This window comes from Theropithecus gelada, chromosome 4 (genome assembly GCF_003255815.1).
Source record: "Theropithecus gelada isolate Dixy chromosome 4, Tgel_1.0, whole genome shotgun sequence".
NCBI classification, from domain to species: Eukaryota; Metazoa; Chordata; class Mammalia; order Primates; family Cercopithecidae; genus Theropithecus; species Theropithecus gelada.
This window is the reverse complement of record NC_037671.1, coordinates 35,552,743-35,579,215: the sequence shown is the minus strand read 5'-3', so window position 1 is coordinate 35,579,215 and position 26,473 is coordinate 35,552,743. Positions and strand designations below refer to the sequence as shown.

General features: G+C 45.4%; 2 protein-coding genes across 3 annotated transcripts in view; one reads left to right on the top strand and one right to left on the bottom strand.

The window, feature by feature from the left end:
* Positions 1-137: 137 nt before the first annotated feature.
* On the bottom strand, positions 138-5,023 carry RPS18 (ribosomal protein S18). The gene is made up of 6 exons (XM_025381895.1): positions 4,923-5,023; positions 4,319-4,417; positions 761-847; positions 578-679; positions 377-468; positions 138-257 (listed from the first exon to the last, which is right to left on the bottom strand). The coding sequence occupies exons 1-6, from the start codon at positions 4,923-4,925 to the stop codon at positions 182-184; spliced, it is 459 nt and encodes a 152-aa protein (XP_025237680.1). The 5' UTR covers positions 4,926-5,023; the 3' UTR covers positions 138-181.
* A 97-nt stretch (positions 5,024-5,120) lies between these two features.
* VPS52 (VPS52, GARP complex subunit) overlaps positions 5,121-26,473 on the top strand; it is a 22,719-nt gene continuing 1,366 nt past the window's right edge. Inside the window, exons 1-19 of one of the 2 annotated variants that reach the window (XM_025381893.1) lie at positions 5,121-5,457; positions 6,447-6,531; positions 6,679-6,731; positions 6,911-6,986; positions 7,173-7,240; positions 7,544-7,719; positions 8,084-8,234; positions 8,525-8,625; positions 8,736-8,868; positions 8,994-9,051; positions 9,412-9,545; positions 10,020-10,175; positions 11,838-11,956; positions 12,241-12,364; positions 12,635-12,730; positions 12,859-12,966; positions 13,191-13,256; positions 25,839-25,950; positions 26,176-26,294. In XM_025381893.1, the coding sequence (XP_025237678.1) occupies positions 5,368-5,457; positions 6,447-6,531; positions 6,679-6,731; positions 6,911-6,986; positions 7,173-7,240; positions 7,544-7,719; positions 8,084-8,234; positions 8,525-8,625; positions 8,736-8,868; positions 8,994-9,051; positions 9,412-9,545; positions 10,020-10,175; positions 11,838-11,956; positions 12,241-12,364; positions 12,635-12,730; positions 12,859-12,966; positions 13,191-13,256; positions 25,839-25,950; positions 26,176-26,294 (2,025 nt within the window). In that variant the 5' untranslated portion in view covers positions 5,121-5,367. The remainder of the gene's footprint in view (positions 5,458-6,446; positions 6,532-6,678; positions 6,732-6,910; positions 6,987-7,172; positions 7,241-7,543; positions 7,720-8,083; positions 8,235-8,524; positions 8,626-8,735; positions 8,869-8,993; positions 9,052-9,411; positions 9,546-10,019; positions 10,176-11,837; positions 11,957-12,240; positions 12,365-12,634; positions 12,731-12,858; positions 12,967-13,190; positions 13,257-25,838; positions 25,951-26,175; positions 26,295-26,473) is intronic. The other variant, XM_025381894.1, reaches the window with a different exon arrangement.

Sequence of the window (26,473 nt, the reverse complement as noted above, 5' to 3'; positions counted from 1 at the left end):
GGAGACTGAGGGGTCTGCAGCATCACCACTGCTAAAACCAATAGCACTGTGTGGGCAACTGAGTAGGGCAGCTCTAAATGGAAAAGGGACCCAGCACTTTAACATTCCCTATTAGAATGGACAGAAAGGACAGGAAGCCATGGATATATAAACTATTTATTAACAGACAAGGCCTACAGACTTATTTCTTCTTGGACACACCCACGGTGCGGCCACGGCGGCCAGTGGTCTTGGTGTGCTGGCCTCGGACACGAAGGCTGCAGGTAAAAAGAGAAGGGTCATAGGTCATACACAGCACAAAGGTTGGGGAAAAGGAAGAGCGAGTAGGAGGAATGCTGTGAGTCGAGGTAGGCAGTGAGATGAGACCTCCACTCACCCCCAGAAGTGGCGCAGCCCTCTATGGGCCCGAATCTTCTTCAGTCGCTCCAGGTCTTCACGGAGCTTGTTGTCCAGACCATTGGCTAGGACCTGGATTCAGAGGAGGCAGCAAGGGATGTTTTATCCCCTGACCACCTATGCCCAATTCTATCAGGACCCTCCACCCTTCCTCTAATCCTGCCCTCATTTCAGTACACACCTGGCTATATTTTCCATCCTTTACATCCTTCTGTCTGTTCAAGAACCAGTCTGGGATCTTGTACTGGCGTGGATTCTGCATAATGGTGATCACACGTTCCACCTGGCAGGCAGGACAAGGTCAGATCTACATGGCCCCCTTTCTGAGGCTGACCCCACCCCCAGCCCCCTTTCTTGTCCTCACCTCATCCTCAGTGAGTTCTCCCGCCCTCTTGGTGAGGTCAATGTCTGCTTTCCTCAACACCACATGAGCATATCTTCGGCCCACACCCTGAATGAAGTGAGGGTTTTCGGAATTAGGGTTCAATCTGATTTTTAAATTCCTTTATAGCCTCATTATTCAAAAAGCTCACAAAGGTAGGATCTGCAATAATCTATTTTGCAATCCCCTAGGTCACCCTTTCCTCACCCACCTTTCCAGATATAAACCATTTGATAGAAGGTTAACTTTGGGCCGCACGCAGTGGCTCATGCCTGTAATCCTAGCACTTTGGGAGGCCCAGGTGGGTGGATGACTTTGAGGGCAGGAGTTTGAAACCAGCCTGGCCAACATGGTGAAACCCTACTAAAAATACAAAAAAATTAGCCGAGCATGGTGGTGGGCGCCTGTAATCCCAGCTACTTGGGAGGCTGTGGCAGAATTGCTTGAACCTGGGAGGCGGAGGTCACAGCAAGCCGAGATCACACCACCACACTCAAACCTGGGCGAGAGAGACCCCGTCTCAAAAAAAAAAAAAAAAAAGGTTACTTTGTTCAGGGGCACGACTGAATCATGAACACAGAATTTAGTGTTATAGACAACCCTTTGAAAGCAGGCAGTATCTTTTTTTTTTCTCCTCATTGCTCAGCATATGTGTTTGTCACTAAGTGCCTTCTGATTCTTGCATTTAGGAGAACAAGGAGCCTGCCTCTCCAAGCTAATGCAGTAAACCAGAGTCTTATGAGTTACAGGATTTGATTAAGGTACTTGGGCTGTCAGTTCCTCAGAATCTGTAAGGCAAATCACTGTATCCCTATAATCAAAGTATTCCAAGATCACAAACTGAATTTTGTCAGTGCCCAGAACTGACCGCCCAAGTGATTATTAAAAAAACCTAATGCTGGCTGGGCGCGGTGGCTCAAGTCTGTAATCCCAGCACTTTGGGAGGCCGAGATGGGTGGATCACGAGGTCAGGAGATCGAGACCATCCTGGCTAACACGGTGAAACCCCATCTCTACTAAAAAATACAAAAAACTAGCCGGGCGAGGTGACGGGCGCCTGTAGTCCCAGCTACTCGGGAGGCTGAGGCAGGAGCATGGCGTGAACCCGGGAGGCGGAGCTTGCAGTGAGCTGAGATCCAGCCACTGCACTCCAGCCTGGGCGACAGAGCAAGACTCCGTCTCAAAAAAAAAAAGAAATTAAAGAAGACCTAACTGGAGACATTCTAGGTTTATGGAATAAAATGCTCAATACTGTAAAGATGTTAACTGTCCCCAAGTTAATCTATNAAAAAAAAAAAAAAAAAAAAAACAAAACAAAAAACCTAATGCTTACATTGGTAGCATCATATCAACACACCCATGCTATCTAAACTCATGAACCAAAGTGATTTGGAGAGTGAAGGATGAACTGAATAGTAAGCCCTGCCCCTCATTTTGTCCAACTAGAACCTCAGAATGTGGCCCTATTTGGAAATAAGGTCTTCACAGAAATAATTAGGTAAAATGAAGTTATCTTTGATTAGGGTGGGCTCTAGATCCAATGACAAATCATAAGAGAGACATGAAGAAGACCATGAGATGACAGCAACAGATTGGAGTAATGCAGTTACAAGCCAAGGAACACTAAGGATTACTGACAACCACCAGTAGATAGGAAGAGGCAAGGTTCTTAAGTGCCTCCAGCGCCGTAAGTAATTTTCTTAGTTTATATGAACTTGTTATAGTAGGCCCCAGGAAACTAAAACAAATGGCAGTTCCTCTCTGCAAGAGAGAGAGATCAAGGGTTGGCTTCACAGTGGCTCATGCCTGTAATTCCAGCACTCTGGGAGGCTGAGGGTGGAGGATCACTGAGCCCAGGAGTTCCAGACCAGCTTGGACAACACAGCAAGATCCAGATTAGCCAGATGTGGTGGTGGTGCACACTTATAGCCCCAACTACTTGGGAAGTTGAGGCAGAAGGATTGACTTGAGCCCTGGAGGTCAAGGCTGCAGTGAATGGTGATTCCGCCACTCCAGCCTTTCAAAAAATAAATGTGGCTGGGCGCAGTGGCTCAAGCCTGTAATCCCAGCACTTTGGGAGGCTAAGGTGGGTGGATCACCTGAGGTCAGAAGTTTAAGACCAGCCTGACCAACATGGTGAAACCCCCTCTCTTCTAAAAATACAAAAATTAGCTGGGCGTGTGCCTGTAATCTCAGCTACTTGGGAGGCTGAAGTTGCAGTGAGATGAGATCACGCCACTGCACTCCAGCCTGGGTGATGGGGCGAGACTCTGTTTCAGAATAAATAAATAAACGTGACCAAGGGTCAAATTATTAGGTTTATTCAGAAGACAGCAGGGTCTTTCAAATATATATATATATTTATTTATTAAATGACGAGGTTTCACCGTGTTGGCCAGGCTGGTCTTGAATTCCTGACCTCAGGGGATCCACCCACTTCAGCCTCTGAAAGCGAGCCACTGCACTCAGCCTCAAATTTAATTATATGTTTACAAATGAATATTTACTTCAAAATGAGAGTGGGAAGACAGATAGATAAAATGAGATTTCTAATTTTAGTTAGAATAACTTTCATCCATGAAGGTTATTCTCTATTACACTTCTGAATGGTGCACCTCTACTTAAGCCTCACAGCAAGTATCTAAGTACAGTATTTCACACTGCCTTCCTTATTAGTTTCACAGAGCACCCAACAGAAGGAATTTTCCTCTACACATTCCTTAAACCAGCCAACAGTATCCCTACTACTATCCATTCGCTAACGTCGCCTAAATATCTACCATGCAACAGAAGCCGAGAACTGTAAGACAGGCCTAGCCCTGCACCCATGAAGTGGACACATACTGGTAGGCTATTTCCACAACTAACTACAAATTCTGACTTAAGAAAAAAAAAAAAAAGAACGTGTGTATCTAGAAAGCCAGGTTTGTGGAGAGAAATACCCAAGTGAAATAATTATTCTTGCATTCACTGATTCGATTCTTAAAAGCCGAAGAGAGAGATGTACTCCTTCACACTTTAACAGGAGTGTCAACTCTGACATATGAGTAAATGTCCTGCTCATACTTCTTCCACCCTCCATCTACAAGTTTTTTCACACTTTTTATCTGTTGGCATTTTTACTCATCCCTCAAGATGCCCAATAATCCTCCAATTCTGAGGGAATATAAATTTCACAGGAAGGGTTGCTGTTATGATGGCGGGGTGGGTAAAGAAACCGAATCTAGAAGGATCTCACGGTTCAGGAAAATCTTAGCGAATTCGGGTGAGCAACCATACCTCCTTCCCATTCCCCCGGGTGAAATGTTTTGGCTTGACCTTAGACCACTCTCTTGGCTTTAATCACTTATTTTCTGTGGTAAATGTGGTAAGTGCTAAAGGGGTTAGTCTCTCCCTAAACCACTTTCTTTTCTTAATCCAGCAGTCAAGGTGCTCTGGATGAGACAGACTCAAGTCTCCCCAACCTTGCTTCATTTTTGCTCATGTCTTCACAGCCCAATTCTCATTTACATTCCCTATTCCTTACCCTACTTTACTTACCTTAATGGCAGTGATGGCAAAGGCTATTTTCCGCCGCCCATCGATATTGGTGTTGAGTACTCGCAAAATATGCTGGAACTTTTCAGGGATCACTAGAGACTGATTTAAAAAGTACGGGGGAGAAATTAGACACAGTAAACTATCAAACAGTAAGGTTGATAAGGCAAACGAACTTCATACAAAACGGTTAAGCCTGTCACACAAGTGGCAAAGGCACCCGATCCCCACCCCTAAGGTTTTCACACCACACAGCAAACTCCTCAGTCCTGCAGAGTAGGTACATGAAGCGTTCAAGCTTGGGAAAATGCAACCTTTGGAGAGAGAAGGCAGGTCTCCTGCCCATTCCCAAAAGTGCGTGGCGGAAGCCAGAGTTCCCCATATACGCCCAAGCCTTAGGCAGCTTCCGTGCGCCAGAGCAGTGACCCTTCCTCGGGCCCGCTCTCCGGAACTGGAAATCTTTGGTGTCCCTTTCCAGGGGCGCGATCCAAGGCTTCATACGGAAAGTCTCAGGCCCTCAGGACAGGGCGTTTCCAGAACCCCAACCGCCGGCTTTCCTTGCCCGAGTTGCGATGTCGCTGGATCACGGCACGGATTCCAGGCTTACCATGGCGGCAGCACAAGCGGCGGCGTGTAGGCCTCCTGTGGAAGAGAGAGCGGAAGTGACGCGGTATCATTATATAGCTTTCAGGAGGAAGAGGCGGAGCGATCTAGGAGAAGTGCTTCCGGAAACTGTTTCAGCCTGACCTAGCTGGACTTAGGAGAGTATGGCTTGGGTACCACAACTTCCGGTGCGCCTTTCTTTACAGTTCGTAAAGTTCATAGGTTTAAGAGAAGCGAAGGTTCCGGGCTAGTTTGTGCTTCAGACTTCCACATTTCCGTTTAGAGTGGGGTGAAGTGGTTAGAACTGAAAGGGAACAGCTGGAGTCAAACAATTTAACTCAAATATCTGGCAACGATTTCGCGCTGAGGAAGACCCTTTGGGACTTGTAGCTCCACTCCGGGGAACAGACTCGCCGGCCTGACAGTTGCCGGAAGTGAGGCTGCGGGGAATGGCCGCCGCTGCGACCATGGCGGCTGCCGCCCGGGAACTGGTGTTGCGGGCTGGGACGTCAGACATGGAGGAGGAAGAGGGCCCGCTGGTGAGAGCGCGGAACTGTTTCTCCTCCGTAGTCCCGGTGCTCCTAGCTTCAGAAAGACCTGAGCTGGGTTTAGGCACAAGGGTGGGAACTTGGCTGCTACCTGTGATATTACCTGTTTGACTCCCCGTACCCTTCCCTGTGATCAGACCCGACGCTGAGCGGGACCCTCGTGGCTGAAACTCATATTCTGGGGCACAATTTCAACTTCGCTCCACATTTTGGGGTAGAGTCAAGAAGTAATATAGTGTAAAGGTTAAGAACATGGACTCTGGAGCCAGACTGCCTGGGTTCTAATTCCATCTCTGCCACTTACACGCTGTGTTCCCTTGGGCAAGTTAACCCGCTTTTCTGTGCCATCATTTCTCAGACCTATAAGATGAGGAAGATAGAACCTACTGTATACATCGTTGTTAGGATTAGATGAATGAGTATGTTTAAGATTGCATCTCGCACGCAGGTAAACACTATGTATTTTGACATTTCTAGAAAGCCTGGGGTTCCCCAGAGGTGTGATAGAACATCCAAGATGGCAGGAGCCTGAGGGTCCTAAATTTAAGTGCAAGTTCAGCTCCATCCTCTGCAATTCCTAGCTTTCCTCATTAGGTCATCTCCACTGTCTTGTCTTTTACTTTTTTTTTTTTTTTCTTGAGACGGTTCTCCCTGTGTTACCCAGGTTGACCTTGAACTCCTGATCTCCTCAGACAGTCTTCCAGTCTCAGCTTCTAAGTAGTTGGGACTACAAGGAGCCCGCCACCATGCTGGGCTACCTCCACTGTCTCACTGGATCATCTCACTCCTTGTCGTATTCCTTACCCATCAACACAAAATAGGAGAGTGGGTACAATGTGAGACTTACAATTTTTCAAAGCGGTACCTGTGGCTTCCAGCAAAAGCACCTCCTTCTCACTTGAAGGACTGGGGATATCCAATTACATTTTTTCTTTCTGTCTTTCACTGTATCCTACTCCCATTAACTTATTCCTTTTCAGGCGGGTGGTGCTGGGCTCCAGGAATCACTGCAACTTGGGGAGTTGGATATCACTTCTGATGAGTTCATCCTGGATGAAGTGGATGGTAAGTGAAGGCGTGGAGTGGGTGCAGTACCTGTAATCTGAGAGGCATGGGAGCTGGAAGGAATAAGGTAGGGATTGGTGTGCAGATACTCAATGTGGGGAGAGGGAGCTGTGGAGCTGAACCCTTACGATAAACTTCTATTTCCAGTTCACATTCAGGCAAATCTGGAGGATGAGTTAGTAAAGGAAGCTCTTAAAACGGTGAGGATTTCCCCTATACTAATCTGCCCTTCTATCTACTCTCCCCCAAAAGGAAAAACAACAGTTTTTTGCTTTTGTTATATCAGCCTGGTATCTGATCCTTTAGTCCTTCACTGATTCTGTTACAGTGTCCCTTTACTGAGACTTTTTTCTGACCTGTCATCTTTATGTCCTCCCAGGGTGTAGATCTTCGTCACTATTCAAAACAAGTTGAACTGGAGCTACAGCAGATTGAACAGAAATCCATTCGGGATTGTATCCTCCAGCAGAGGGAAGGGGCGGTGCTATTGATACGGGGATTTTGTGGTGTGTGGTACAGATGTCTCAGCTGGGGTCAACATCTGTGAGGTTTCTGTCACTTCAGAGAGCAATTGGAGAGGTACTACAAATCTGAGGCTCTCCCATTTTCACCATGAGGCCCCTTGACTTTTTGTGGGTCAGATATTCAAGAGAGTGAGAATATAGCATCTCTGCACAACCAGATCACAGCCTGTGATGCTGTCCTGGAGGTTAGTAATCCTGAACTGTGACCCCTAATAGCTGCTCTGAACCAGATCATGGACTCTGGTGCCATTTTTAGGTCATCAGCCTTAAGATGGGGACAAGTTAGGGTCATTTTCAAGATGACTTCAGGAGCCTTTTTTGTTATTGCTGCCATATTTAATGTTATTTCCTGGTAATCTGGGGTATCTCATCCTCTGCCATCCTCATGGACTGATGAATACTGAGGACTTCACAGAGAGGCTTTGGTGGCCCACTTATCCCCTACAAACCCTATAGCACTCCAGCAACATCTTCTACCTTCCCTACAGCGAATGGAGCAGATGTTGGGAGCTTTTCAGAGTGACCTCAGCTCCATCAGCTCTGAGATCCGGACACTGCAGGAACAGTCAGGAGCCATGAACATTCGACTTCGAAATCGCCAGGCAGTTCGGGGGAAACTTGGGGAGCTTGTTGATGGTCTGGTTGTGCCTTCTGCTCTGGTCACGTGAGTTACCGGTTTGAAGGGTCATGATGTCCATGGCGGGTGAATGGGCTGGGGTGACCTACCTTATTTACCATATGGGTCTACTGGCTCCAGATTAAGTGCTTTTTAGAAATTAGTAGCCAGGTTAACCACCATTTCTTTAGGCATGCATTAGGCATCAAAGATTAAGATTAAGAATGATGTAAGATCAGGTATATAGTGGGAAGGTCCAGGAATAGAAAACTTTGTACATGTGTCCTGACTATATGGTACAATGCAAGGTGGTAGAGATGATAGGAGCTGGAGGTAAGGAGTGTGGTCTGGGTCTGGTTTAGGGATGTCTGGGTTTCCCTTGTAACATATCCCACCCCTTCCTGCTACCCAGGGCAATTCTGGAGGCTCCAGTGACAGAGCCCAGGTTCTTGGAGCAGCTACAGGAGCTGGATGCCAAGGCAGCTGCAGTCAGAGAGCAGGAAGCTAGAGGCACAGCAGCCTGCGCGGATGTCAGAGGCGTGCTCGATCGGCTCCGGGTCAAGGTGGGAAGTAGGGATGGATACCCTGGAGGCTACTAGAAGCAGCCCTCCCAAGATCTTCACTATGGATTTCCTTGGCAGAGCTCACTGTAGCCTGTCTCCAAGAACTTCACCCTGCCTTTTCTGGGCAGCCCCATTCTTGCCTCTCTGGGTTTCCTTGAAAATCTTGAGAAATATCAAAGAGATATGCACCACTTTTCAACCTATGTTTACCATTTGTTGCTTCCCCCATTTCCTCTCATACAGCAAAAAGGTTGCAGCTTCATGCTCTGTGCTTGGTTCCCCACATCTAGGCAGTGATGAAGATCCGAGAGTTTATCCTCCAGAAGATTTATTCCTTCAGGAAACCAATGACCAACTATCAGATCCCCCAGACGGCCCTGCTGAAGTACAGGTCACAACCCCAAGGAAGTGCATGGGATGGCCTTTGAGCTTTTGAGCAGCCTAATGTGGGCATCTGGTTTCCTGGGAGACAGGTAGACTGACATGTTCCTGACCTCCTAGGTTCTTCTATCAGTTTCTGCTGGGCAATGAACGAGCAACAGCAAAGGAAATCAGGGATGAATACGTGGAGACGCTGAGCAAGATCTACCTGTCTTACTACCGCTCTTACCTGGGGCGGCTCATGAAGGTGCAGGTAAGGTCAGGAGGGAGAGGCATTCCTGGGCACGTGGACTGGGAGGAGGGGACATCCCTGGGCAAGGAATATTTTATTGTGTTGTCGGAAGAGACGGTTATCAGTTCTCTTTTCTGTTTTCTTAGTATGAGGAAGTTGCTGAGAAAGATGATCTAATGGGCGTGGAAGATACAGCGAAGAAAGATATCCTAGACCTGGGGAACCCTCATGCCAGGTCTTGAGAGTGGGAGGACTTTCGGCTGCAGCCACCAAGGCACTGTTCCTTACCTTTTCCTATGGGACTGAAACCTTTTAGAATGTGATGAAAGCTATAGCCTCCCTCCTAAGAAAGATGCACACGTCATTTTGACACATAGTTTTGCATATGATTGCAGGAGGTGGGGAGACACCCTGAAGTCCGTTCACAGATGTCATCACGTGGGGCCCTAGTACTGGGAAAGAGGGCTGACTAGGCCATGTCTCGCTGTCTGGGGTCCCTGCAGATAGTGAGTCTTTGGGCCCAGTTATGGTCTCATTGTTTTCCCTGACTCTGACCCATCTTACGATTCTTCTCAAAGCCATCACTCCGCAGCAGGAACACCATTTTCACCCTAGGAACCCGCGGCTCTGTCATCTCCCCCACTGAACTTGAGGCCCCCATCCTGGTGCCTCACACAGCCCAGCGCGGAGAGCAGAGGGTATGAGGAGGAACAAGCTTCAGTCATGAAAGAGACTCTGAGCATGGAGGGAGGGAAGGTCAGACCTCAGGGCAGAGCTTCCCAACCTGCAGGCCCTGTCTCGATCCCCTTAGACTTGGGAGTGGCCTTCTCCAATCACTCCAGCCTGCTGTGATGTGAAAAGAGCTGGGAACCATTGACTTAAGGGCATGCAGAGGGGAGAGACTGGATGAGGGGAATGACGGTCAGAGGCAGGTGTTGAGGTGGATGCAGGAGTAGCAACAGCAGGTGGGTGTAGGCCCTTTTTGTACCCCTATGTTCCCCCACCTTTTCAGTGCCCATTCAGCTTGCTCTTTGACAGCCTGGACCTAGATGGATGCCAAGGGTCTGCCCAGCTCTTATTACCCAGGTTTACTGATTTTGCAGCCATATCCATGGGAAGTCAGTGTTGGGGTCCATCCCTTCTGTGTTTCTTCTTTACTTCTCCTCTCCCAGTATCCATTTGAGGCCCTCTTCCGCAGCCAGCACTACGCCCTCCTAGACAATTCCTGCCGCGAATACCTTTTCATCTGTGAATTTTTTGTTGTGTCTGGCCCGGCTGCACATGACCTGTTCCATGCTGTCATGGGCCGTACACTCAGCATGACCCTGGTAAGACTCCTATTTCCTGTACTATTCAACACCTTTGTCCCCAGGCTTCATCAGCAGCATAGTGGGCTCATGACTCTGCTAGAACTGAAATCAGGACCACCTCATTCTAAAATGTCTAAGCCTTGGCTGGGTAATCCCAGCATTTTGGGAGTCTGAGGCAGTAGGATTGCCTGAGCTCAGGAGTTTGAGACCAGCCTGGCCTGTCTATAAAAAATAAAAAATTAGCCAGCTGTGTGTTGATGTATGCCTGTGGTCCTAGCTACTTGAGATGCTGAGGTGGAAGGATTGCTTGAGCCCAGGAGGTCAAGGCTGCAGTGAGCCATGCACTCCAGAGTGAGACCTATCTCTTAAAACAAAAAAAAGAAAAGCTGGGCACAGTGGCTCACACCTGTAATCCCAGCACTTTGGGAGGCTGAGGCGGGAGGATCTGTGAGTTCGAGACCAGCCTGACCAACATGGTGAAACCCCATCTCCACTAAAAATACAAAAATTAGTCGGGCGTGCGCAGCCTGTAATCCTAGCTAATCAGGAGGCCAAGGCAGGAGAATTGCTTGAACCTAGGAGGAGGAGGTTGCAGTGAGCCAAGACTGCGCCACTGCACTCCAGCCTGGGTGACAGAGCAAGACTCCATCTCAAAAAAAAAAAATGTCTAAGCCTTGTTACTTAGACTTGTCACAGTGTTACTTCCCATGAAATCCTCAGAGTGTAGGGTCCCTGAGACTCCCCCTGCTGCTGCCCCACAATCAGGCAATAGCACGTGAAAACTGAGGGTCCTCCAAACCCCTGACCCAAGCTCAGCCTGGAACTCTGCTGTGATAGGCTTGTGATCGTAGATCCTGCTGCAGCCAGGTGCAGTGGTTTACACCTGTAATCCCGGTACTTTGGGAGACCAAGGCAGGAAGATTGCTTGAGGCCAGGAGTTCAAGACCAGCCTGGGCAACATGGCAAGACCTTGTCTTGACAAAAAATTTAAAAATAAGCCAGGCATGGTGGTACACACCCATGGTCCCAGCTACTTGGCAGGCTGAGGTGGGAACATCACTTGAGCCCAGATGTTTGAGGCTGCAGTGAACTGTGATTGTACCATTGCAATCTAGCCTAGGTGACAAAGCAAGAACCTGTCTCTAAAGTCAAAAACGCCGGGCGCAGTGGCTCACACCTGTAATCCCAGCACTTTAGGAGGCTGAGGTGGGCGGATCACCTGAGGTCAGGAGTTCGAGACCAGCTTGGCCAACATGGTGAAACCCCATCTTTACTAAAAATACAAAAATTAGTCAGGCGTGGTGGGAGGCGCCTGTAATTCCAGCTACTCAGGAGGCTAAGGCAGGAGAATCGCTTGAACCTGGGAGGCAGGCGGAGGTTGCAGTGAGCTGCGATTGCGCCACTGCATTCCAGCTTGGGCGACAAGGGCGACAAGAGCGAAACTCCATCTCAAAAAAACAACAACAAAAAAAGCCAAAAACATAGATCCTGGTGGGTAAGGCAGTAGGACCACCCGGGTGGCAGTGGACAGGAAAGCAGGGGGCAGTTGCATTTTACATCTCTCCCTTCTGTCCTATCCAGTGCATCATCCCCAAAGAAACACATGCGTTTGTTCATAGTCACTGAGGAAAACAAACTGACATTCTCTTTTAATCCTCTGCTTGTTCCCCAATCACATAGAAACACCTGGAGTCCTATCTCGCTGACTGCTACGATGCCATTGCTGTTTTTCTTTGTATCCACATTGTTCTCCGGTTCCGTAACATTGCAGCAAAGAGGGATGTTCCTGCTCTGGACAGGTCACTGAATTCTGGTCCTTGATGCCCAACAGGCCACAAACTCTCTTGGTCTTGCATGACTCTGCCCTGACCTTAGACTTCTACTGACCTGGTATCATTAACCTTTATTCCCATTGATTTGCTCCAGAGGCTGTACTGCTGCTTTTTGACTCACCTTTCTCCAATCACTGCCCCCCCATCCCCACAACTAACTGTTGACCATTAAACTGAATGGTGCCCCACTCCCTCCCATCCCTCTCCAACATTCCTTGCCGGCTGACCTCAGATTCTGATTAAGCCCACAGGTACTGGGAACAGGTGCTTGCCTTGCTATGGCCACGGTTTGAGCTGATCCTGGAGATGAATGTCCAGAGCGTCCGAAGCACTGACCCCCAGCGCCTAGGGGGGTTGGATACTCGGCCCCACTATGTGAGGGAGGGCAAGGGTAACAAAGGGTTCTTGAAAGGCAGGGCTCTAAGCATCATTGTGGGGGTTGGCCACGGTCACAGTTGTGTCATGGGCCACACTATGAGCAGGCATTCTGGGAGGGTGATAAAACTCATGGTGAGTGGTGCACTGTGGGTAGGAGGGACTGGAGGTAGAGTCACATCACATGGTGGCGGGTTGACCAAGGGAGTTGGGAGGTGGTGGTGGTTGGGCCAGGAGGTGGGTGTGATTTTCCTTCCCACTCTGTCCTAGATCACACGCCGCTACGCAGAGTTCTCCTCCGCTCTTGTCAGCATCAACCAGACAATTCCCAATGAACGGACCATGCAATTGCTGGGACAGCTGCAGGTAAGGGTCAGACAGGAGAGACTTACCAGCAGCAGGGCTGCTGCCAGTGGGTGGAGGCTGAGGAGGAGCCAGAGGGGGGCCTGATGGCCTTGCTTTCTGGTGTCACCTCTTCCTCTCTGCCTTTTCAGGTGGAGGTGGAGAATTTTGTCCTTCGAGTGGCAGCCGAGTTCTCCTCAAGGAAGGAGCAGCTTGTGTTTCTGATCAACAACTATGACATGATGCTGGGTGTGCTGATGGTAATAGGTGCTCCTTCTCCTTGTCTTCCTACCCAGAAAATTTGGTTTCCCCCACTGCTTTGTTAGCTCTGTGAGGGCAGAGATGATGCCTGTCTTGTTCAGCGTTTTACTCTTGGAGTCTGGCACAGTGTCCAGCTTAGTACAATAAGTGTGGAATGAAGGGGATATCCTGAAGTGAAGGACTGCTTTCCCCAAACTTGACATTTCCCTTTGTCTTCCCTTAGGAGCGGGCTGCAGATGACAGCAAAGAGGTTGAGAGCTTCCAGCAGCTGCTCAATGCTCGGACACAGGTAGGGGTGTGGGGAAAAGGGAAGGGACAGCTTTGTGTGCTGTTTTCAGCTCCTATGTGTTTGTGTGTATGTGTGTGTGTGTAGGGAGTGGCATAATGGACTTCAGGTACATGGAATTACTGTAACTCTTGATCCACAACATACTGTCATTATTGGTCTACTTTATTTTATTTTGTCTTTGGTTTTGCTTTTTTTTTTTTTTTCCTTTTTTGAGGCAGAGTCTCGCTGTGTCACCCAGGCTGGAGTGCAGTGGCATGAACATGGCTTACTTGCAGCCTCGACAGCCTGGGCTTAAGCGATCTTCCCACCTTAGCCCCTGGGTAGCTGGGACCACAGGCATGAGCCACCACACCTAGCTAATTTTCTATTTTTAGAATGAATTTTATTTTTTTCTTTATCCATCCCCTCAAGCACTTATCCTTTGTGTTATAAACAATCCAGTTACACTCTAAGTTATTTTAAAATGTACAATTAAGTTATAATTGACTATAGTCACCCTGTTGTGCTGTCAAATAGTAGGTCTTATTCATTCTTCCTATTTTTGTTTGTACCCATTAATCATCCCCAGCCTTGCACTAGCCTTCCCAGCCTCTGGTAGCCATCCTACTCTCTTCGTACATGAGTACATGAGTTCAATTGTTTTGATTTTTAGATCCCACAAATAAGTGAGAACACATGACATTTGTCTTTGTGTGCCTGGCTTACTTCACTTAATATAATGATCTCCAATTCTATGCATGTTGTTGCAAATGACTGAGTCTCATTATTTTTTATGGCTGAATAGTGCTCCATTGTGTACATGTCCCACGTTTTCTTTACCCATTCATCTGCTGATGGACACTTAGGTTGCTTCCAAATCTTAGCTATTGTGAACAATACTGCAACAAACATGGGAGTGCAGATACCTCTTCAAGGTACTGATGTCCTTTCTTTTGGGTATATATCCAGCAGTGGGATTGCTGGATCGTATGGTAGCTCTACTTTTAGTTTTCTGAGCAACCTTCAAACTGTTCTCCAAAGTGTTTGTACTAATTTACATTCCCACCAACAGTGTATAAGAGTTCCCTTTTCTCCACATCCTTGCCAGCATTGTTATTGCCTGTCTTTCGGATAAAAGCCATTCTGACTAGAGTGAGATGAGATCTCACTGTAGTTTTAATTTGCATTTCTCTGATGATAGTGATGGTGAGCCCCTTTTCATATATGCCTGTTTGCCATTTGTATTCTTTTGAAAAATGTCTATTCAAATCTTTTGCCCATTTTTTAATAGGATTATTAGACTTTGTCATGTAGTGTTGTTTGAGCCCCTTATATATGCTGGTTATGAATCCCTTGGCAGATGGGTAGTTTGCAAATATTCGTTGTCTCTTCACTTTGTTATTTCTTTCGCTGTGTGTGCAGAAGCTTTTTTTTTTTTTTTTTGACACGGAGTTTAGCTCTTGTTGCCCAGGCTGGAGTGCGATGGTGCGATCTTGGCTCACCGCAACCTCCGCCTCCTAGGTTCAAGCAATTTTCCTGCCTCAGCGTCCCAAGTAGCTGGGATTACAGGTATGTGCCACCATGCCTGGCTAATTTTGTATTTTTAGTAGGGATGGGGTTTCACCATGTTGGTCAGGCTGGTCTCAAACTCCTGACCTCAGGTGATCCACCCACCTCCATCTCCCGAAGTGCTGGGATTACAGTGTGAGCCACCGTGCCCAGCTGTGCAGAAGCTTTTTAATTTGATGTGATCCCATTTGGCCATTTTTGCTTTGGTTGCCTGTGCTTGTGGGGTATGGCTCAAGAAATTTTTGCCCAGACCAATGTCTTGGAGATTTTCTCCAGTGTTTTCTTGTAGTAGTTTCATAGTTTGGTCTTAGATTTAAGTTTTTAATCCATTTGAATTGGTTTTCATATGTGGCGAGAGATAGGGGTATAGTTTCATTCTTCTGTGTAATAGATAGCCAGTTTTCCCAGCACCATTTATTGAAGAGACTATCTCTTTTCTTTTTTTTTCCTCAGACGGAGTCTTGCTCTGTCACCTAGGCTGGAGTGCAGTGGTGCAGTATTGGCTTACTGCAACCTCCGCCTCCTTGGTTCAAGTGATTCTCCTGCCTCGGCCTCCTGAATAGTTGGGATTACAGATGCCTGCCACCACGCCGGGCTAGTTTTTGTATTTTTAGTAGAGGTGGGGTTTCACCATGTTGGCCAGGCTTGTCTTGAACTCCTGACTTCAAGTGATCCTCCCACCTCGGCCTCCCAAGTGCTGAGATTACAGGCATGAGCCACCGTGCCTGACCAAGAGACTATCTTTTCCCCAGTGTATGTTCTTGGCACTTTTATCAAAAATGAATTCACTGTAGGTGTGTGCGGGCTAATTTTTTAATTTTGTAAAGACAGTGTCTTGCCATGTTGCCTGGACTGTTCTTGAATTACTGCCCTCAAGTGAAAAATCTAATGATTCTTTTGGTTTTTTTGTTTGTTTGTTTTTTTAGAGACGGAGTCTCACTCTGTCTCCCACACTGGAGTGCAGCAATACGATCTCGGCTCACTGCAACCTCTGCCTCCCAGGTTAAGTGATTCTCCTGCCTCAGCCTCTTAGTAGCTGGGACTACAGGTGCGCGCCACCATGCCCAGCTAATTTTTGTATTTTTAGTAGAGATGGGGTTTCACCATGTTGGCCAGGCTGGTCGTGAACTCCTCACCTCAGGTGATTCACCCGCCTTAGCCTCCCAAAGTGCTGGGATTACAGGCGTGAGCCCCTGCACCCGGCCCAGATTCTGTTTTTAATGACACTGAAAAACAGAATGAATTTTTGTTTTGGCATATATATAGCTCTACTTTTAAAAGCAAGAACACACACACAAAAGGGGGAAAAAAGCAGGAGTACAATAAATGCAACGTTTAGATCAACGAGTACCTGTGCATGAGAGGCACAGGGATAGTTTCAGGAGGATTTCATAGTTTGATGGTGGCTTTTGCCAAGCTGCTACTTCTTGGATTGTGTGGTGTGTTCGTGGGTGTTTATATCATTAAAAAACAAAACAGCCACTGCACTGGGTTGTTTTATTTTTTAATGATATAAACACTGATGAGACAAGGCAAGAAAACAGCAAGGCAAAAAAAAAAAAAAAAAAAGCCAGGCATGGTGGTGTGCACCTGTAATTCTAGCTATATGGGAGACAAAGGCGAGAGGACCACTTGAAATCCAGGAGTTCGAGGTTACAGCAAGCTGTGATCATGCCATTGTAGTCTACCCTTGGCAACAGAGCAAGACCCTGTCTCAAACAGCAAAACAAAAATCCCCAGAATCACAGGATTTTTTTCATGCATAATTTTTCTAATATTGTCATGTTATTGCATATGGCTATAGCTCATTCTTTTTCACTGCCATATATGACTTGTGTGATTAAACATATTCTATAAATGGATTGTTTCCAGTTTCTTGCTTCTGTGAGCATTGTTTTATGAATAATCATGTCTTTTAGCACACATAGATACTGATTATCTTCATCAGAAGTTTCTCTTGGGTATAAACCTAGGACAGTATTTTTGCTGTTTATAAGATAGGCAGTAAGCCGGGCGCGGTGGCTCAAGCCTGTAATCCCAGCACTTTGGGAGGCCGAGACGGGCGGATCACAAGGTCAGGAGATCGAGACCATCCTGGCTAACACGGTGAAACCCCGTCTCTACTAAAAAATACAAAAAACTAGCCGGGCGAGGTGGCGGGCGCCTGTAGTCCCAGCTACTCTGGAGGCTGAGGCAGGAGAATGGCGTGAACCCGGGAGGCGGAGCTTGCAGTGAGCTGAGATCCGGCCACTGCACTCCAGCCTGGGCGACAAAGCGAGAATCCGTCTCAGAAACATCAAAGGAAAAAAAAAAAAAAAAAAGATAGGCAGTATTAGTCTTTATAAGACAATGATAAATTGTTTTCCTAAGTAGTTCCTTCTTACCAGCAATACGTAAGAATTCCTTCTGAGCCACATTTTCTCCAACATGTTGTATTATCAGATCTTTGCCATTTTTTTCTTTTTTTTTTTTAAGAGACCAGAGATGCTGCTAAAGATGCTTGGGATCAGAAATGTTTCAGATTTTGAGTTTTTTTGGATTTTGGATTACTTTCATTATTTTTACTGGTTAGCATCTGTAGTCTGAAAATCTGAAATCTGAGATGCTCCAAAGAGCATTACCTTTGAGCATCATATTGATACTCAAAAACTTCCGAATTTTGGAGCATTTTGGATTTTAGATTATTGGATTAGGGATACTCAACCTGTATTTCAGTGGGTCTTTATTTGTAATTTCCTGATTACTAATAACATTGAGTATCATTTCAAATGTTTAGTAACTATATGTAGGGGTTCAGTCAGGCTGGTGGGAAAAATATTAGTTATGATAGCCACAAACCCTCTTCGAAGGCCTGAGAGTTTGCATAACTTCAGTAATAGATATGGTTGAAGGCGACCTGATCTTTACCTTTAGTTAAATAAATTAGAGTAATAACAAAGGAATGTGGGGAAGTTAGCTAGCTAGCTTGTTTACTCATGTGGTCTTAAGACTAACCTTTCATGTACCGCAGGTGCTTAACTGCTTTCTACTCAGGAAGTCCACAGTGTCAGTTACCCTGTAGTGGTGTTGACTCAAGTCTTTGTCAGTTAATCTTTACTGAATAAATGAGAGTCTCACTAGCTGGTCAGGGCCGCCATCGCAACTGTTTACAGTACTCTACAGGGAGTTTGTAAGCAGCCTGGACACACTCAGCTGGACTGGCAAAGCAGAATATCTGTGTCAGTATACTTCATTCATCCGTCGCCGGGTCAGGGGTCTGCAAGGGACAGACTCCCCGCAGCTGGTGCTCTGTGAGAGGAGCATCACCACAACTATACCATTTTTTTTTTTTCTGTAGAATGGCTGTCATAGCATTTGACCTTTTAAAAATCGGGTTGTGGCTGGGCATGGTGGCTCACACCTGTAATCCCAGCACTTTGGGAGGCTGAGGCGGATGGATCAGTTGAGGCCAGTAATTCAAGACCAGCCTGGCCAACATGGCAGAACCCTGTCTCTACTAAAAGTACAAAAATTAACCAGGCATGGTGGCACATGCCTGTAGTCCCAGCTCCTCAAGGGCGCTGAACCTGGGAGGTGAAGGTTGCAGTGAGTCAAGATTATGCCACTGAACTCCAGCCTCAGTTACAGAGCATGACTCTCTCAAAAAATAAAGAAAAAAATAAGTCTGCTGGTATTTTTTTATTTATAAGACTTCTTTGTATCATCTACATACTAATCTTGTTGATTATATATAGGTTACAGATTATCTTTTAGTATGTATCTTTTTTTTTTTTTTTTTTTGGTGAGATGAGGGTCTTTCTATGTTGCCCAGGCACCTGGGCTCAAGAGATCCTTGCACCTCTTTTTTTTTTTTTTTTTTTTTAAGACGGAGTTTCACTCTTGTTGCCCGGGCTGGAGTGCAATGGCATGATCTCGGCTCACTGCAACCTCCGCCTCCCAGCTTCAAGCAATTATCCTGTCTCAGCCTCCTGAGTAGCTGGGATTACAGGCGTGTGCTACCATGCCTGGCTAATTTTTGTATATTTAGTAGAGATGGGGTTTTGCCATGTTGGCCAGGCCGGTCTTGAATTCCCGACCTCAGGTGATCCATCCACTTCAGCCTCCCAAAGTGCTGGGATTACAGGCATGAGCCACCACGTCCAACCTTTGTTTTTTTAATGTTGCTTTTTGATGAAAGAAATTTATAATTTTAATGTGATTGAATTTATCTGTCTTTCATTTTTATGTCTTTGTTTTTAGTAACAGTCTTGCTCTGTCACCCAAGCTGGAATGCAGTAGTGTGATCATGTCTCACTGTAGCCTCAACCAGCTGGGCTCAGGCAACCCTCCTGCCTCAGACTCCCAAGTAACTGGGTCTATAGGTGTGTGCCATATGCCCAGCTAATTTTTGTTGTTGTTGTTGTTTTGTAGAGACAGAGTCTCACTATGTTGCCCAGACTGGTCTCAAACTCCTGGCCTCAAGTGATCTTCCCACATCAGCCTCCCAAAGTGCTGGGCTTACAGCCACTATCCATCTCACCTGTGGCTCATGCCTGTAATCCCAGCACTTTGGGAGGCCGAGCGGGGGTGGATTACGAGGTCAAGGGATCGAGACCATCCTGGCCAACATGGTGAAACCCCGTCTCGAGTAAAAACACAAAAAAATTAGTTGGGTGTGGTGGCGCACACCTGTAGTCCCAGCTACTCATGAGGCTGAGGCAGGAGAATCACTTGAACCAGGGAGGTGGAGGTTGCAGTGAGCCAAGATTGTGCCACTGCTCTCCAGACTGGTGACAGAGTGAGACTCCATCTCAAAAAAAAAAAGAAATTCCTTATTACTCCAAGGCCAGAAAAATATTATACTACATTTTCTTCTTAATATTGTAGAATTTTGGTTGGGTGCAGTGGCTGAAGACTGTAATCCCAACACTTTGGGAGGCCAAGGCAGGAAGATTGCTTGAAGCCAGGAGTTTGAGACCAGCCTAGACAGTATAGTGAGACCTCATCTCTACAAAAAATTTAAAAAAATAAAAAATAAAAAATAGCCAAGCATAGTGGCACACACCTGTAGTCTGTGCTACTCAGGTAGCTGAGGTGGGAGGATCGCTTGAGCCTGGGAGGTCGAGGCTGCAGTGAGCCCTGTTTGCGCTGCTGCACTCCAGCCTGGGCAACAGAATGAGACCTTGTCTCAAAAAAATATAATAATAAAATTAGAGAATAAGCAAATATATATATAGAATTTTGTTGTTACCTTTAAGTCTGAAATTTACTTGGAATTAATTTTTGTGTATGATGTGAGGTAGGGATCTATTTCATTTTTTTATGTGGGTGGTTGGCCCAGAACCATTTATAGAAAATCTTTTCTTTTTCTTTCTCTTTTTTTTTTTTTTTTTTTTGAGACAGAGCCTCACTCTGTCACCCAGGCTGGAGTGCAGGGCCACAATCTCAGCTCACTAAACCTCTGTCTCCTGGGTTCAAGTGATTCTCCTGCCTCAGCCTCCTGAGTAGCTAGGATTACAGACATGTGCCACCATGCCCAGCTAGTTTTTGTATTTTTAGTAGAGATGGGGTTTCACCATGTTGGCCAGGCTGGTCTCGACAAGTTTTCACATTTTAAAAAGTCTTTAATGATTTTGATTAGAATTACATTGTTTATAGATTAATTTGGAAGAATTGATACTTTATGATTTTTTTTTTTTTTGAGACAGGTTGGAGTGCAGTGGCACAATCATAGCTCACTGCAGCCTTGAACTCCTGGGCTCAAGAGCTCCTCCTGTCTCAGCCTACTGAGTAGTTAGGACTAGAGGCACACAGCACCACACTTGCCTTTTTTAAAAAAATTTTTAAATTAAAAAAATTTTTTTAAAATTTTCTGTGAGAATACAAAATTTAAAAATTTAATTTTTTATAGTGTCTCACTATGCTGGGATTACAGACCTGAGCCACTCCACCTGGCCTCCTTCTCCAATTTTTAAGATAGTCTTTTAATGTCTTTTGATAACCTTTTTAAATTTTCAGCACAAAGACACTGTAAGTCATTTGCCATATTTTTAGTTGGGCATAATATGTATGTTTAGTCCTACTAGGAATAAATATTTTCTAATCTTTTGTCTTTAATGTCTTATGTTTTTGATTTCTTATTCTATTGGCTAATACTCCCAGGATGATGTTTAGAAGCTGAATAGAAAGGCGATAGTGAGAACCCTTTTCCTATTCCTGATTTTGAAAGAATTGTTGCTGGCGCCATGGCTCATGCCTGTAGTCCCAGCACTTTGGGAGGCTGAGATGGGAGAATCTCTTGAGCCCAGGAGTTTGAGGGGATCAGCCTGGGCAACATAGTGAGACCCCATTTCTTTCTTTCTTTTTTTTTTGAGACAGAGTCTCACTCTGTTTCCCAGGCTGGAGTGGTGCAGTGGTGCGATCTCAGCTCACTGCAAGCTCCGCCTCCCTGGTTCATGCCATTCTCCTGCCTCAGCCTCCCGAGTAGCTGGGACTACAGGTGCCCATCACCATGCCTGGCTAATTTTTTGTATTTTTAGTAGAAACAGGGTTTCACCATGTTAGCCAGTATGGTCTCGATCTCCTGACCTCGTGATCCACCCGCCTCTGCCTCCCAAAGTGCTGGGATTACAGATGTGAGCCACCATGCCCAGCTGAGATCCCATTTCTTTAAAAAAAAAAAAAAAAAGAAAGAAAAAAAAGAAAAATAGCCAGGCGTAGTGGCATGCACCTGTAGTTCTAGCTGCTTGGGAGGCTGAGGCGGGATAATTGCAGGAGATTAAGGCACCCACAAAGATGCACTTAAACCAGTTGTTTCTGCTGAGAGCAGCTGGGATTTGTCACTAGATTTGCCAGGTATAGAGAGAAACTGGGCAGCTGCCATCAATGCTTTTAGTCCTTTTTTGGTCGGCTGCTGCTTGATACTATGTAGGAAAGATTGTTAAAGCCCAGTGCACTGTTTCCCTCTGGTCACTCCTCTGCTATCAATCTGTTGTCTTTTGTGTAATAGAAAGCTTAAAGTTCATCCAAGTCGAGACCGGCTAGTTTTTTGTATTTTTATTCCCATAGGAATATAATGCATGCCACAAATGTGAGCCACTTAAATAATTTTAAATTTTCTAGAAGCTGCATTAAAAAGTAAAGAGAAACAAATGTGAGCCACGTAAATAATTTTAAATTTTCTAGAAGCTATGTAAATAATTTTAAATTTTCTAGAAGCTACACTAAAAAGTAAGGAGAAACAAATGTGAGCCACTTAAATAATTTTAACTTTTCTAGAAGCTACATTAGAAAGGAGAAACAGATGAAATAATTTTTTAAAACACTACATCCAAAATACTATTATTTCAACATATAATCAATAAAAAATAGTACTGAGGCCAGCACGGTGGCTCACACCTATAAATCCCAGCACAGGCCAAGGCAGGGAGGATCGCTTGAGCCCAGGAGTTTGAGACCAGCCTGGACAACATGGTGAAACCCCATCTCTACAAAAAATACAAAAAAAATTAGTGGGGCGTGTTGGCACATGCCTGTTAGTCCCAGCTACTCAGGAGGCTGAGGTGGGATAATGACTGAACCAGGAAAGTCGAGGTTGTAGTGAGCTGTGATTGTGCCACTGCACTCCAGCCTGGGTGACAGAGCAAGACCCTGTTTCAAAAAAAAAAAAAAAAAAAAAGATATACTTAAAATTTAATCCCATATGAAGTCTTCAAAATCAGGTGGATATATCATGCTTACAACACATGTAATTTATGGCTACTGCATAGCAGGGGTCATCACTGTTAGTTCAACTTTTCTTTGGCAGTCCAGTCCCTGTGCCCCACACTACACTGCTGCACTGTTGTTGTATATGTGTGTGTGAGATTGCATTTAGACAACTGTAATAGGTTGAATTTGGTTATTTAATCTCTATCCAAAATCACATCACAATGATGCCTTGATTATAGAAAGATCCTTCCTTGCAGCATATCTCCCTAGTCTCATATTAGTTATCTGATACCCTCAGTGTATATAAGTGAATATTTTGAGGGAAGAATAGAAAAGATACAATTTTATTTATTTTTATATATATATATATATATATATATATTTTTTTTTATAACTAATATGATACTTTTTTTTGTTTTTTTGAGACAAGTTGCTGCTCTGTCGCCCAGGCTGGAGTGCAGTGACATGATCTCGGCTCACTGCAACCTCCGCCTCCCAGTTCAAGTGATTCTCCTGCCTCAGCCTCCCTAAGTAGCTGGGATTACAGTCATGCACCACCACACCTGGCTAATTTTTGTATTAATAATTTATTTTTAAATGGAATAATAATTTCACTTTCTTCTTACCAGATCTTATTGTCTGGGTTGTTTGTTTTTATGGATTTTTTTGTTTGAATCTCCCTTTTACATTAAACAGAAAGTAACGTTTTATTATGGGAAATTTTTTTTTTTTTTTTTTTTTTGAGACGGAGTCTCGCTCTGTCGCCCAGGCTGTCTCAGCTCACTGCAAGCTCCGCCTCCCGGGCTTATGCCATTCTCCTGCCTCAGCCTCCTGAGTAGCTGGGACTACAGGCGTCCGCCACCTCACCCGGCTAGTTTTTTGTATTTTTTTAGTAGAGATGGGGTTTCACCGTGTTAGCCAGGATGGTCTCGATCTCCTGACCTCGTGATCCGCCCGTCTCGGCCTCCCAAAGTGCTGGGATTACAGGCTTGAGCCACCGCACCCGGCTATGGGAAATTTCAATATGCTATTAGAAAAGCATAGTGAACCCCCCCGGCACCATCAGCCATCAGTGATATTCTGTGTATAACAATTCATGGACAGTTTTGTTTCATCTATACCAACACCTATTGCTTATCCTCCTTCTGTGTCCCCCAGTTACTTTAGATTAAATCTTATACATTATCACTTCATCTGTATCAGAATGTTTTTCTTTTTTATTAAGAAAATTATTTTTGGCCGGGCGCGGTGGCTCAAGCCTGTAATCCCAGCACTTTGGGAGGCCGAGGCGGGTGGATCACGAGGTCAGGAGATCGAGACTATCCTGGCTAACATGGTGAAACCCCGTCTCTACTAAAAATACAAAAAACTAGCCGGGCGTGGTGGCGGGCGCCTGTAGTCTCAGCTACTTGGGAGGCTGAGGCGGGAGAATGGCGTGAACCCGGGAGGCGGAGCTTGCAGTGAGCCGAGATCACGCCACTGCACTCCAGCCTGGGAGACACAGCGAGACTCCGTCTCAAAAAAAAAAAAAAAAAAAAAATTATTTTTGAGATAGGGCCTTGCTGTAGTGCCCAGGCTGGAGTGCAGTGGCATGATATGGCTCCCTGCAGCCTCGAACTCCTGGGCTCAAGTGATCCTCCCACCTTAGCCTCCTAAGGAACTGGGACTACAGGTGTGTGCCACCACACCTGGTAACAGAATGGTTTTTAAAACTACATTATCACACTTAAAAAAAAATTATCTTATTTAAAATAACTACCATTCAGATTTCCCCAGTTATTTCATAAATGATTTTTTTTTTTTTTTTTTTTTGAGACAGAGTTGCACTCTTGTTGCCCCCAGGTTGGAGTTCAATGGCCCGATCTCAGCACACTGCAACATCTGCCTCCCGGGTTCAAGCAATTCTTCTGCCTCAGTCTCCCAAGTAGCTGGGATTATAGGCACCCATCACCACGCCCTTTTTTGTATTTTTAGTAGAGACAGGATTTCACCATGTTGACCAGGCTGGTCTCAAACTCCTGACCTCAGGTGATCTACTCGCCTCGGCCTCCCAAAATGCTGGGATTACAGGCATGAGCCACTGTGCCCGGCCTTCATAAATGATTTTTATGGTTCAAATCAGGATCCATGTAAAGTCCATATATGTGTCTTTTTTTAATCTATAGATTTCCCTTCCATCTTAACCCCCTCTCCTCTGCAATTTATTTGTGGAAGAAACTGAGTTATTGAGTCATTTGTCATCTAGAATGATGTACAGTTTAGATTTTGCTGACTGCATTCCATGGTGTGGCCAAACTGTTCCTCTGTCTGGTGTGTTTCTCATAAATGTGTAATTAGATGGAAAGGTTTGATCAGATTTAAATTAGTTTTTTTTTTCTACAGGGATATTTGAGAGGTAGTGGTATGCATTTCCATCAGGAAGCGCATAATGTCTTCTTGGCTCTCTTTGTGATGTTAGTAGCCATCAATTTCAGTGCCTAGATACATTAATTAGATTTCTGTATCTCCTACTATCTCAGAATTTTCCATCTTCTGTCTGTGCTACATTCTGAGTCCTTTCTTCAGTTATAAATTCTAGTTCATTGTATAATTCTTGTTAATCTGTTGACTTTCTAAAATTCGCTTTTCATATCTAAAAAATTTCCTTTTTTCAAGTCTGTTCATTCCTAATAGTTCTTACTAATTGGTCATTTTTACATCCTTAACTTTTTCTTTTCTTTTCTTTTTTTTTGAGACAGAGTCTTGCTCTTTCATCCAGGCTGGAGTGCAGTGGCGCGATCTCAGCTTACTGCAACCTCCGCCTCCCAAGTTCAAGCGGTTCTCCTGCCTCAGTCTCCCGAATAGCTGGGATTATAGGCATCCACCACCATGCCCAGCTAATTTTTGTATTTTTAGTAGAGACGGGGTTTCATCATGTTGGCCAGGCTAGTCTTGAACTCCTGACCTCAGGTGATCTGCCCGCCTCAGCCTCCCAAAGTGCTGGGATTACAGGTGTGAGCCACCGTGCCTGGCCTATCCTTAACTTCTGACATTGCAAACAGTGCAACTGCTATCTGTATCTGATAGTTCTAAGGTCAGCAGCTATTGCTTATTGTGTCTGCTGACTCTCTTGGTAGCTGCCCTTCTTTTGTGTCTAGTTATCTTTGAGTTCATTGTTTGATCTTAACCAGGGGAATTGTATGGGCCAAAATTAGGATTGAGGATATTTTTCTCCATAGAGAATTTTCCTTAACTTCTGCAGCAGCTGAAAGATGCCATTCACACGGATCTACATTAGTCATGATGCCAGAATTGGGCAAATCTGCTGACACCAGGACACCTGTGTATATGTGTTTGTCTTTCCAGGAATTCATTGAAGAGTTGCTGTCTCCCCCTTTTGGGGGTTTAGTGGCATTTGTGAAGGAGGCTGAGGCTTTGATTGAGCGTGGACAGGCTGAGCGACTTCGAGGGGAAGAAGGTATGAGGAAAATGCGGTAATGATGGGATCAGTGGTAAGGGAAGTGGAAAAGAAAAATGAAAGGATGCAGATTACATGGTGGGGGAATAGAGTATGAAAGACTGGATTGAGAGAATACCAGAAAAGAGGGTTTGATGGTAAGGATGGCTATACCTTGGGGAGAACTTAGTGGAGTCGAAGATTAGCCAGATACGTCTCTGACACTCTCTTTCCTCCTGCTGTTAGCCCGGGTAACTCAGCTGATCCGTGGCTTTGGTAGTTCCTGGAAATCCTCAGTGGAATCTCTGAGTCAGGATGTAATGCGGAGTTTCACCAACTTCAGAAATGGCACCAGTATCATTCAGGTGACCTGCAAGTCCCAGCCCCTACTCAGATACCCCATCATTTATTATTTTCTCCCATCATTTTGCTGGGCTTAGCATCATCTAAGTTACCCTTGGTCTTCAGTTACTAGCTGTGCCCAAAGTGCTGGATGAGCCCTAATCTGATTCTTTTTTTTTTTTTTTTGAGAGAGTCTAGCTAT